The sequence below is a fragment of the Gracilinanus agilis genome, chromosome 1 (genome assembly GCF_016433145.1).
Source record: "Gracilinanus agilis isolate LMUSP501 chromosome 1, AgileGrace, whole genome shotgun sequence".
Lineage (NCBI taxonomy): Eukaryota > Metazoa > Chordata > Mammalia > Didelphimorphia > Didelphidae > Gracilinanus > Gracilinanus agilis.
Genome location: NC_058130.1, coordinates 9,965,286 through 9,978,424, shown reverse-complemented (window position 1 = coordinate 9,978,424; position 13,139 = coordinate 9,965,286). Strand labels below are relative to the sequence as shown.

At 45.9% G+C, this 13,139-nt stretch overlaps 1 protein-coding gene across 1 annotated transcript in view; it reads right to left on the bottom strand.

Moving 5' to 3' along the window:
- The window catches only part of CACNA1D (calcium voltage-gated channel subunit alpha1 D), a 345,485-nt gene that overhangs the window by 28,240 nt on the left and 304,106 nt on the right, over nucleotides 1-13,139 (bottom strand). Inside the window, exons 37-38 of the mRNA XM_044675443.1 lie at nucleotides 12,032-12,134; nucleotides 7,428-7,529 (exon numbers count right to left, since the gene is read on the bottom strand). Coding sequence (XP_044531378.1) covers nucleotides 7,428-7,529; nucleotides 12,032-12,134 — 205 coding nt within the window. The remainder of the gene's footprint in view (nucleotides 1-7,427; nucleotides 7,530-12,031; nucleotides 12,135-13,139) is intronic.

The following is a 13,139-nucleotide window of genomic DNA, read 5'->3' as shown; positions in this document are numbered from 1 at the left end:
AGAGAGAGAGAGAGAGAGAGAGAGAGAGAGAGAGAGAGAGAGAGAGAGAGAGAGAGAGAGAGAGAGAGAGTTAGGAGACAATAAAAGTGTGGTGAGAAGAGGGTCTGCTCTGTTCTTGCAATAGAACATGGAACCATTTGGTGTTATGGCTACTTGAGTCTCTGCCACATGACTTTCATAAGATTGTGATCTCCATCAAAGCAGTGATCATGCCTTCCTTGTCTTTGTGTTTCCTCAGTGCCTAGAACAGTGCTCTGTACTGTCTGTTGAGTGGAAGTCAAGGTCCAGCTGTGGTGGGAAAGGTGTGAAAAAGGTGAGCCTTGAATTACAGGTGAACAGGAGAAACTTCCAGACCTCTCCATTGTGGGGAAATGATCCAGAGCAAGGAAGAGATAAAAAGCCAGGGAGAAAATTTTTGATTGGGAATCGATTTTCCCTTGCAAGAAAGAATTCTAGAATTCACTTAAGAAAAGAAAATCAGGAAGAACAACTGGGCCAAACCCAACTCTGTTCAGAAGGATCCTTGATGTATGCAAAGCCATTTTGAGGACTTCACAAAGACTGAAAAGCCACAGGTGGTGTAACTAGAGGACACGGCCCTTCCACTTGCTGCCGGCCTTCCCAACTCTTTAAACACTTTGGGAAAACTGTTTCCAAGCCTATCAAAGGTATCCTTGGTGAAAGACTCAAAGGGAAGAAGCAGGCTGCCAGGAATTGTATTTTCTACAACAGACCTCATCTTTGCATTCCCAGAAGTGAACAATAGGTAAAGAGAATACTACCAGACAGAGAGGGCCCTTTAAGGACACTGCCCAAATCGCTGATGCCTAGTTACTAATCACTAACTATCAAAAACCCAACAGGGAAGAGACAAATGTGTCCTTCAAGACTCTCCAATGAGGCTGTCCTCTTGCATATATTAAGATCCTAGATAATTCCTTGATAGATGGAAAATGTCGCAAACATCACTCCTTCAGTGATCCCCCAAGGATCATTAACAAACAAAATATCCCATAGTAATAACCCTAATTGCTAAAACACTGATCTATTGCCCAGCATGTGCTAAGCATTTGATCCTAGGAAGATCAGGACAACCCTGGGAGGTAGATGTGTTTTCATCCCCATTTTACAGATGAGGAAGCTGAGACAGAAAGACTTGCCCAGAGTCACACAAATAGATTAAAAATTGAGGCTGGATTTAAATTAGAGACTTCAGGCTCAGTGCTCTATCCAGAGTGCCCCCTCACTGACTCTAGGTGACACAAGAAAGGTTAAGACAGACAGATATTGTAGACCAATAATGAAGCCTTCATATCCTCCCATTTACAGACACTATAGGAGACTCCTCTAGTAAAATCTATAATTACTCAAAAGGTAGAGACCAAAAAATCCCAAGAGGAACCAACTCATGGATGAAGAGTGCTGAAGAGCCAGCATTCTATGGGGCTGAGTACTTCTAGCAGGAGTGGGCAGTGCAGGTGGACTCTGAACTTAGTCCAGGACTAATCACGAGGAAGAAAGTGGCCTGGACTGCACGTGGGAAACTGCTTTAGTGGAGAGGGAGTGAAGATCTTGTGGATGGAGGTTGAGACTCAGAGTCAGGGAGGTCTAGGCCCATCACTCCAGCACTCTGCCTTGATGTCTTCCTTTGGAAAATGAGGGCAAGAAGAGCGCCTCCTTCTTGAGACTGTTGGGACCAGCAACGGAGCTCAGTGCCTCTGAATCACGAAAGTAGTGTGAGTGGGAGCAATCGCTATTACTGTCACTCTTTTGTTGCAAGCTTGTGATTTCATTGAAATCTGGAGAAATCCCAGGGAAGAAACTCTCCCTACCAGCTGTCAGTTGTTCCACAACACAGAATCTTAGGTGATTTGGGCCTGAAATGTCTCACCCCAGCTCACAAAGCTGGAGGTTTCAGAGGTGGGATGTGAACTCGGGTCTTTCTGGTATCAAGGTCTGCTTTCTGTCCACTACATGGCATTGCCATTATTATGCTAAATGTGAACTTTTATTATTATCATTGTTATCAAAATGCGCCCAACATACAAGACATTTCCCTGACCAAACCCCCCTCTTTCTAACACCAAAATTCTTCTGGTGATATTCTCATGGAACACCATAATCTTCAAAAACAACAACAAAAAACCAGTTGGGAGTGACCCAAAAAGGGATAAAGAGCTAAATGATGGTTTTAAGGAGTCCATGATATTCTCAAATTGCAAGCAAGCTGTGGCCACACAGATATTCTGGAAATGACTGGTCAGAAAAGACAGGAGGCCAGTTTGGCAGCAAGAACAAAGGCTAAAGGAGGGCCAGCCTTAGACCTGCCCTGGAATTCAGAAAATGCTCAATAAAGGCCAAGAGGAAGAAGGCCTTTGGAGTCTGGACAGATCCTCCACAGAGATAGGAATCACATGGAACAGACTATAATCTGTACCAATGGAGGAAGCCCCTCTTTCATAAAAGTAGATTGTGGAAGAACACTTCAAAGGTTAGGAAGGAATGCTAGCACTGTCCATAAGTCCAGGGAGTGCCCCCACATCAGGAAGAAGGACTTTGTTAGCTCTGGCAGAGGCTTGTGGTGCCTTTCACTTTCTGCAACTTACTGGAGATACCTTAATGGAGAAGTCCAGTGGCCTTTCCCCAGGCTTCATCTCTGCAGTCTTTGACACTGTTAATCACCTTCTTCTCTTTGATCTCACCCTAACTCTTTTCTCTCTAGGTTTTTGTAGCACTTTTCTTCATGGTTCTTCACCTCCCCATCTCAATCTCTCTCTCTCTCTCTCTCTCTCTCTCTCTCTCTCTCTCTCTCTCTCTCTCTCTCAAACAAAACAAAACAAAACAAAACAAAACAAAACAAAACCCTTGCCTTCCATCTTAGAATCAATGATCTGTATTGGTTCCAAAGCAAAACAGCAGTAAGGGCTAGGCAATGGGGGTTAAGTGATTTGCCCAGGGTCATGTAGTAAGGAAGAGTCTGAGACTGGATTTGAACTGAGGACCTCCTATTGTCTCTAGGGTTGGCTCTTAATCCACTGAGCCACTTTCTCAGTCTTTTTTGTTGACTCTTCAGCCAAGTAGTTCCCTATAACCATGAGAATCTCCCCCAAACTCTGTCCTGGGCCCTTTTCTCTTTTGCCTCTATACTATTTTGGTTAGTGATTTATTTGTTCTCATAGATTTAATTATCATCTCTAGGCAGATGATTCTCCAACCTGTATCTGACCTTAATCCTAAATCTTGAATCTCAAATTGGCTGTCCCATAGACATCTTAAACTCAAAATGTCTCAAACTGAACTCCTTATACTTTCCCCTAAACCTTCCCCTCGTCCTAATCTTACTTTACGTGTCTATCATTGATTCACTAACCCACTCAGATAGGAGTTTTTCTAAACTTTTCTGTCCCTCCTCAAAGCTCTCATGGTTCTCTCCCCACTAATGTTCTCAGCTGAGATCTTTGCCTCAAACTCCACTGGAGGAATTAAGGCCATTCACTGAGATCTCCCACTTCTTGCCTCTTCTTCAGGACATATCACTCAGAAGCCACTCTCTCCTCCCTCACTCCTATCTCACATGGAGAGATGGCCCTTCTCTTATTGCAAACTCTTCCAAATGCACAACTGATCCCATTCCACACAGCAGATAACACCCTGCCCCCCTTTAGCTGCTGTTTTCTTACAGGTCTTCCCACCTATTGGCTGCCTCTTTATTATGTACAAACATACTCAAGTCTCCCTCATCCTCAAAAAATCCTCCCTGATCTGTCCCTGAGCACAATCATCTCACCTTCTCTCCTCTTCCTGTCATAGCTAACTCGGAAAAGGCTGTCTACAGTCCCAGACTCCCACTTCCTTCACTCCTCCTATCTTCTTAATTCTCTGTAGCCTGGTTTCTGACCTTGTCATTCACCTGCCATTGGTCTTTGAAGACACCAATGATCTCTTGATTGTCAAGCCTGACGGCCTTTTCCCAATCTTTAACCTTTGTGACCTCTTGGCTGTCTTTGTGACTGTTCATCACCTTCTTCTCCATAATACTTTCTTCTCTCTAGATTTTTAGGACCCCATCTCTCCTGGATTTCCTCCAAATTTCTGACTGCTCTGCCTCAGACTCCTCTTTTGGATTTTTATCCAGGTCACCCAGGGCTTTGCATTGGTACCATTTCATCAGGTGAACTTCCATAGATTCAATTGTCATCTCTAGGCTGATAATTCTTAGACCCAGCTCTTAACTCGCTCTTAACCTACAGTTTTACAACTCCAACTGCCTAGTGGGCAATTCAGAACAACGTTCTACAAACACCTTAAACTCTACCTGTCTCAAAATGAATTCTCTTCTCCCTAAATCCTTCTTCTTAACATTCCTGTTATTGCTGAGGGCACCATCACCTTCCCAGTTATCAGATTCAGGACTTGGTGTCATTCTCGATGTCTCCATCTCAGTGCCCATATCCAATATGCTGAGTCAAGTTGACTCTATCTTCCCAACATCTCTTATAAGTGATCTCTTCTCTCCTCTGTCATTGCTACCAGCCTGGTGCAGGTTCTGATCTCTTCATTCCTGGATTCTAGGTTGGAATCCTTTCCCTATTTGGCTAATTCCCATGGCTCCCGCTTGGCTCCAAAATCAAATAGAAAATCCCGTTTGGTGTTCAAAGCTACCCCTCTAACCTCATCACATCTTCTCAGTCTTTTTATACCTTTAACTCCTCTCCCCCTACCCCACACATACACTCTTATTCTTCAATCCAGAGACTCTGGACTCCTTACTGTTCTATGAACAAAACCTTCCATCTTTTGGTTCTGGACATTTTCTCTGGCTGACTCCTTTGCCTGGAATGTCATCCTTCCTCATCTCAGTCTCCTGGCGTCCCTGGCCTCCTTCAAATCCCAAATAACTCTTCCCTTCTATAAGAAGGCATGCACAACACATGCATGACCCACAAGTCATGTATTCTCCGCAGGGAATTACAGAGCACTAGAAGCCCCAGAGATGGCCGTAGATAGAAACAGCAGCAGAGTGGTAAGGTGTGTCTCAAATTATCTGGGAAGTCCCCATGGGCTGCTTTCTCCAGGTCCTGTGGTTCCCAGCTTGGGCAAAGGCCACTCCACTGCTCCTCCCCTGAGGCCATTTGCTGTTATCTCAGGACCACAGGGTTCTCCTGAGGGGCCATCCAGGGAACCAGTTTATGGATTTCTGACGGGTTTCTCTCTGACCACTTGGCAATGGAGTACTTAATACCTGTCTCAGAAAGCACAGCCAAATCCAAAGATGTAAGACATGTCTTAGTCACATTCTCCCATGCACTCTTCCTGGAGGGGTCACTCTTTATGAGGGGAGTCATCTTTAATGGTAGAACAAAGACTTTTAAAATTCTTAACCTGGCAAAAAGGAGTTAACTCTTAGAAGGCCTCTTCTGGGCAATCCATCACAAGCAGAGAGAAGATTCAAAGACTATTTAGCTGGCAAACCAACTGCATGAACTTTTCTATTCCAGTAAAGTTAAAGGAAGTGAGAATTGAAGGGATGCCCTCGTCACTTGCAATGGGTTCAGTATGAAAGAAGGTTACTGTGTGGGGCATGTTAGTGTGAAGGGTCCTTCTGGAGACTGGCACAGGGGAACAGTGTTCCCCTAAGCTTGAGGCTGGCCACAGGGTCTGTGTGCGGGCCCAGCTGGTCATTCTGACGCATGCATCTATACAGCAGAAAACATGGGAGGGGAATAAGTTGGCAAGAGATAACACTGATTCCATGCCACCACCCTAAAACAGAATTGCTTCAGAATATTCGGAAAGACTGAGAGTTGAGAGGAACAGAGGCTGCAGAGAGAGCTCAAGCACATCGTTACGACAATTAAAGAGCAGTTCATCGAGGCCATGCGAGCACTCAGGGGAAGCAAAAGGGGACAAAACTAAAACCAAGAAGGCCATTTTAAATGTGCAGCATCCATTCTGTGAAGAGTCTGGCTTTCCAAGGTTGGGATTTTTTCTTTCCTTCCCATTTTTTGGGGCCATTCTCCCCAGCTCTAAGCTGGCAGCTGTGCCGGGTGGGAGCAGCTCCCAGTAGGGACAAAAGCAAAGGTGGCTTCTGGGCAGCCTTGGGTAGCGTGCTCAGGAGGCACAGACAGTCAGTCACCTTTTCAGAGGGTCCAACTGGGTATATGTAAGTCAGCTTCCACCTCTGAGCCCGACCCTCCTCAAAGCTGCCAGGCAAGTGACACTTTGAAAGTGTGATCAGCCACAAGAAACGACATGGGGCTCTCTGAGACGGCTACCAGCTGATGGGGGTGGGAGAGGTTGGGACCCTGCAGCAACAGATCCTGCACCTTTAAAACTGGAAAAAGCAGGTCAAAAATAACCACCTAGCTCTGACTTGTGCGCCATGGAAATAAAATAGAAGCATATCTTATATATGCATATATATACCCACACTCAAATATAAATATATATGTATATATAAATATGAGAAAAGATCTAGTCAGTTATTGAAGGCAAATAACAAGAAAGAAAGCGTGCAAGTTAGCTCTGTTTTTACTCAAGTTCTAAACTGATGGGATAGTCTGTCTACAATGAATGGCAAGACATTCCCTCTTGGTGAAGACATTTACCAAAAAACCACTTTAAATTCAGAAAGCTGTCTACCTTTCTTGAGAAGTAACTGAGAGGGTGTCAAAGGGCAAACAGAAACACATTTTTCAGCTTCCTGAACCCAAGTGATGGCTGTTGCTCTGAAAAAGCTCTCTGTCTCTGTCATATCTCTGCCCTCTGCCCATGTCTCTGTCTCTCTCACTTTCTTTTTCTGTCTTTCTCATTTTCTGTTTCCCCCTCTTTTCTCTCTCTCCCTCTCTCATTTTTCATTCTCTATCTCTCTCTTTTCTATCCCCCTGTATCTCTCTCCTTCTCTCTCTGTCTCTCTCATTCTGTCTCTCTTCCTCTTCTCTCCCCACTCTATCTCTTTCTCATTTTTTCTCTGTCTTTCTCTCCTCTCTCTCATTATGTCTCTGACTCTCTCCTCTTTCCCCATTCTATCTCTAATTCTCTCCATTTCTTATTTTCTCTCTCTTGTTTTCTTTGTGTCTCCTCCTCCTCTATCTCTCATTCTCTCCCTCCCTACTCTCTCCAATCTATCTCTGTGTCTCTCTCATGAACTCATCTGCCAGAAAGAAAATTAACTTTCCAGCTAGTTGGTTTTCCTTTCCACTTGCAGAGACAAGGTTCTCTCCCCTTTCCCCCTGGCCAGAATGGTCTTCTATTTCCCCAAGACAATCCTGCCTGAAGGTCCTAGTTCTGGAAAGCTGCTGGCACTGCAACTCAGGGCTTTGATGCTAAGAATGGGCATACTCGGTGCTCTGCAAACCCTCTCTTCTTGGCTACCGTGAGAATAAACACTGAGCTCAATCACGCTGTGGAGAATGGATTGCACTGACCACCAGCTGGAGGGACAACTTGGTCAAGAAGCTTCATGCTGGTTTTCTTCCAGATTTTTTTAATGACTGCTCGCAGCTCCTCATTTGCTTGCTCCAGGTTACCTGGAAGAAAACAAGACAAGCCCAAACCTCAGCAAAGATTGGCTCTTTCTGGTGCCAGAAGTCTACCCTGTAGGGATGATGGCCACAGTTCTCTCCTCTTGTCTCCTCTCCTCTCCCATACTAGTCTCCCACCAGATCTGCTTTAGGAACTGTTTAGAAGGACTGTTCTCATTCTATTGCACAAGCGTTTGCGATGACTCTCCATTGCTACTACCAGGAGAAAATCCAAACTTCTCAGACTCCTGCTCAGAGCCCAGCTCCCCCTTCCCACCTTCCCTACTCTAGCTGGGCCCATCTCCTGATTATCCCTTGAATATTTAGGATGCACCCCCATCTTGGTGCTGAGTAGCACAGGCTAACAAACTCTCCCCCTTCCTGGCCTCATGTGTTGTACTTTGTGTCTGGCCACGACCCAACCCTCTTGCTCTGGGAAACCTTTCTCAGGTGCCCGTGTCTTCTCCAAGGGCCTCAGATTCTGAAAGGTGACAGTGCTTACAGGCAGGTCTAGGCACTCTGTCACATGCCCTCTCTTCTCACTTGTGACCATTTCTCTGCCTCCTCAGTTTATCAAGGGGGAGTGGGCATGTCTAAAATGTCTTCTTTTTCTCAGAGAGGCATAAGACCTAAGATGGTTTGGTCCACTCCCCTGTGTCCTATGGGTGAATTCAGAACCCTCCCAGCTTCCTAACTTCCCCTATTATTGTCAAGAGCTCCACCAGTCTCCCAGTCACCCAGGCTTGACCACAAGGTATTATCTTGCTGCCATACTCTCACCCCATAACCATTTTGTTACTAAGGCCTGTTGTTTTACCTTCCTAGCATCTTATATAACCCTGCCCTCAGCCCACAGCCCAGGCAGACTCTCCTCATGCCATGCTTGGCCTACTGCACTAGCTGCTACGGGCCGGGAGAGAAAGTCTTCCTGTCACTAGTCACTCCCTCCCCCACTGAGCTGTCAAAGGGATCTTCCCAAAGTGCAGGGTTGCCCATGCTCCACTCCTGACTCCTGACTCAATCACTGCCAGGATCCTTGCTTTAGCCTTTAAAGCCCTTCACAACTGGCCCCCTCCCTTGCTCTCTGTTCTTCTCCTGCCTTCTGCTCCTTGGCCCTACTCTATAATGCAGGAAAGTGGCCTCCTGGCTGAGCCTCCCACAAAGGGCTCTTTCTCCTGGTGCTGGGCATCTTCTTGGCCTGTTCTCCATGGCTGGCACTTTCTCCATTCTCTTCTCTGCCTCTTCTTCACATCTCAGCTCAAAACTCACCTTCTTCCAGAAGTTCCTTCTGAATCCCCTCAGAGTCAGTGCCCTCCTCTGAGACTTCCCTCTCCATCTGTCCTACCCACAGCTGTTTGCATGGCATCTTGCCTACTTGACTGGAAGCTCCCTGAGAGCAGGAACTGCTTTTTGCCTTTCCTTGGAGCTGAGGGCCGGGCACATAGAAGGCATTTAATAAATACATGCTGACTTGAATTTCTGACCAAAGGTCAAAGAATCAGACACAGAATCTAAGAGTGGGACAAGCTCCTAGGCTATCTTGTCAAATCCAGAGTAGAAGATGACTTCCCACTATGGCATGCTTGACTGAGGGTCCCCCAGTCTTGGCTTGAAGACCTCCAACAAAGGGAAACATGCCCTAAAGAACATCTATGAGAAAGCTGGAGAAGGCACTTGGCTAAGGATGGCATCAGAGAATTTCACAGGGACTTGTGGTTGCCTCAAGCAGCCTTTATTTTTTAACCAACGATAACGAAGATTTAGTATTTTCTATATTCAGAGCACTCTTCTTGGCAGCAAGGAAGGCCGCTAAATTTAACTGGACGTGGTCCTGTCCCCAAGGAGCTCACAGGCCACCATGAAGATGGGGAAGCAGAATAAACAATATTCTATCAAAAGTACATTCTAGAGCCTTCAACCCAGAACTTGGCAGGGCTGCGGGAAGTTAGAAAAAGGTTTTTCATGGAAGAAGTCGCATTTCTGAGATGGCTGAGGATTCAACAGGCAAGGAGAAAGCAGAGGCGGACAGGCCTAGGGAGCAGCCTGAGAGATGGCACAAAGGTGGGCAAGGACCCAGCCCATGCCACAAATGGAAGCAGGCTGGTCAAGGCCTTGAATTCTGGGAAGATGAGCCAGAACTTGACTCCTGAGCCAAGAGAAAATCTGGGAAGTTGTTTGGTCTGAGCAATGATATGTCCAAAACCATGCCCAAGAAAGAGAAGCCTTATTGTGAGGTGAAGGATGGACTTGGTTATAGAAAGCCTATCAGAGCAGTGGAAGGGGCTGGGGCTTTTGCCCTCCCTCTGATCACATCTTCTTTCCACTAATCCTGCATGATACCTGGACAACAGCTTCCTAATTAGTCAGCTCCCCTGGCCTCCTTGCAGGTCCTTGAACCCAGTACTCCCTCTCTCCCTAGTTGGGGCCATTGCATCACTTCAAGACTCAGCAAAGATCTCCCCTGTGGCAGGTGGCTCACTCATGGCTGCTGGGCTCTTCCTTCTTTCCTTACCTTTTAGGCAACTCTCTAAATAGAAAGAAAGTACTTGGTTATTTACACCATATGCTACCCATATAAGCTAAGTTCTCTGAGGCCAAAGACTGTTTTTAACTTATCTTAGAAGCCTCAGGGCTTAACACAAGTCCTAGAAAAGAAATCAGAGCTTAGTAAATACTTGCCAACTGACTAACTGACACACCTGGAAGCAAAAGCTTCCGAGTTATTTTCCCAGAGCTCCTATTGCAAGAGGCACCTGTAGAAATAAAAGTAGATGTTCTATCCCCTTTGTTCTGAGATTGTATGTTTTCAATGTCTAATTATTTAAGTCGTTTTTAGCTGGATTTGATGATTCTGAGCTCCAGCTGGAATGCCAGCGAAGCTTATTACCAAAGGCTGCTGAGGCTCAGGTGGACAGAGGGTGACAGAACCTGAGAACAGAGACAAGGAAATGCACTCAGCAGGTCTCTGCCATACAAGAGCTTGAAGAGGAAAAGGCTAGAGAGATGCTCTCCTACCACAGTTAGGGCCATGGCAAATGGACCTGTCACAGATGGCCTAGAGAACTCACTCAAAAGGAGGAAGAGGATGAGCTCAGTTTTGGACAAGTCTGATAAGCCAGTGGGAATGTCTAGGGAAGACGGACTGGCCTCACTTAGAAATTTAGGTCTGGAGTTCAGAAAAGAGTTAATATTGGAGCTAAAGATTAGGAAGTACCCTGTGTTGATGCAGAAGCTGAAACTACGCAAGGGAAGAAGGCTGCCAACAGGGAATGTTGATAAAGGAGAACCAGTCAGTCAATCAACACTGATTAAACACCTATTATGTGTCAGGCACTGTGCTAAGCACTGGAGACACCAAAAGAAGCAAAAGAGAGTCCCTCCTCCCAAGGAACTTCCAGTCCAGTGGGTGAGACAACAGGCAAATGGATATATAAGCAGCAAGCAATGAGAACAGTACACTGAGGGCCCCTCAGTGGGTGAGAGGAAAATGAGAAGAGTGTGGAGAAGGAGGAAGCTGGAAAGCAGGTCACAGGCCTGGCCCTGACTCCAGGCTGGTTATCTGGAGACTGAAGAGGAAGTGGCTCATTGGGAAGGAAACAGAGGATGCCTTCTCTGAGAAGCTGAACAATGAAGGGGAAAAGGGTTGGGAATCCGATGCAGAGGGTTGGCCTCCAGTAGGACTGGGGAGAGTGAGCAGTGCTCAAAGGCAGTAGGGAAGGCCTATGATGACTCCTTTCAGGTGACTGGGGGCAAGAGATGGACAAGGCATGAGAGATGCCTGGAAGGAGCACAAGTGCCCATAATTGTCGGCTTGAAGACCTTAAAGTTCTGGACTCCTATAGAAACTGATCTTCGTGTAAATAGAGGTAGAATTGTGTCTTCAGCTAGAAAGCATCTAGAGGGGAGCAAGAGTGATGGAGGGCCTCAAATTCACATCAGGAAAGAATTAGAGAGGAGAGGACTAAGAGCTGTCCTCAAGGATTTGAAAGGTGTTTCTAGAAACGAAGGATAAGATTTATCCACCTTGGCTTGGGGAAGGAGTGTATGGCACAACTAGAAACAAAGTATGGAAGATAGAAAGAAGCATGTTTAACTGCAATGTAAGGAAAAACTTAACCAAGGATTAGCACTACCCAAAAGCATAATGAGCTTCCTTGGGAGATGGCACCCCTATCCCATTAAGGGTCCTGATGGGAGAGGGAATTGGTGTTTTTTTTAAGGTGTGATTGGATTAGATGGCCATTAATGTCCCTTCCATGTCTGAAATCTGTGGTTCTCTCCTTCTGGGCCCAGAGAAAAAGAAGAGGAGGAGGAAGAGGAGGAGGAGGAGGATGAAGAGGAGAATGAGAGGTTGCTAAGTTTTAGGCATCCTCCTGCCCCTCCCCTCTCTTCTAGTCTGGATCATTTGTAGAGAAAACATTTTTGAAAGGGTTCTAGGGGAAAAAGCTCCAAACCAGGGCATCACTTTTCATTTCCATTCAATTTTTACCAATCTGACAAGATTTTACCTTCAGTCTTAATTTTCAGAGCAGTTCGAACCAAGGCAAACAGCGTGGCATTGAACATGACTGTTCCATCACTATTGAGAGGCATGTTCATGGCGACTAATCTCTGCAAATAAAAAGACAAGGACCTTCACAGAAGCACTAAACACAGGCCACCATTACCCCCGATTTGCCACTGGCTAGAGTCTTTGAGATCTACATTTCCCAGCTTCATCTGTGTGGTGCCCCTCCCAACTTGCCATTCCTAGAACCCCACTCTAGTCACCTAGAAAAGGCCTGGCCCCATAAGAAACCATGAGTTCAGCTCTGCCTAAGTCTGCCTGATGGGAGTTGGGAGGCAGCAGCATTTCTGGTACAATTTGGAAGTCTCTCATTCCTGTTATTCAAGAAGTAGCTGAGTGGACTCCGAGTTTATGTCTGCTGGGAAGCCTTTCCTGATTAAGTTCAACAAATGTTGATAATTTCCTCTCTGTGTCAAAGATCACAGATTTAGGGAATCTTGGGAGGGGGTCTGAATGTCCCTGGCCAACCCTCCCATTTGACAGATAAGAAAGGACAAGAGGTGCCCAAGGTCATAGAGGGTGCATGTGGGAGAAGCAGGATTTGAACCTAAGTCCTTTGACTCCAGCCAACTCCAATGCCCTTTGCCCTGGATTCTACCACTTCCTTCTCTAGGCACCCACGCATGTTATACTTTATTTCATCCAGATTTGATGATGTGACAAATTTCTATTTGTTTTTTAAATGTTTCTTTTCTCTTGCCTGGAGAGGCAACACTGCCAAGTGGTTAGAAAACCAGTCCAGGAAGACTTGAGTTCTAATCTTGATAAAGACTGCCTGTGGGTCTGAGCATATCATGATGCAGGGGACATATCTGGTGACTGTTCACAATAAATCTCCACTTAGATAAACCCAATAAAGTGGCCATTTCCACACGGGGAGTAGAGTAGCAGAGGATCTTCTGCACTTGCTTCTGCTTTCTTCTCTGTATTTCTAAAGAGGCACAGAGGATTCTTCTCTCTCTCTGCTCCCCTGATCCTATCCCATCTCTCCTTTTCAACCCCTTCCACGGGGAAAATGAAACCCACAACAAAGCCCTTGGGACTAACAT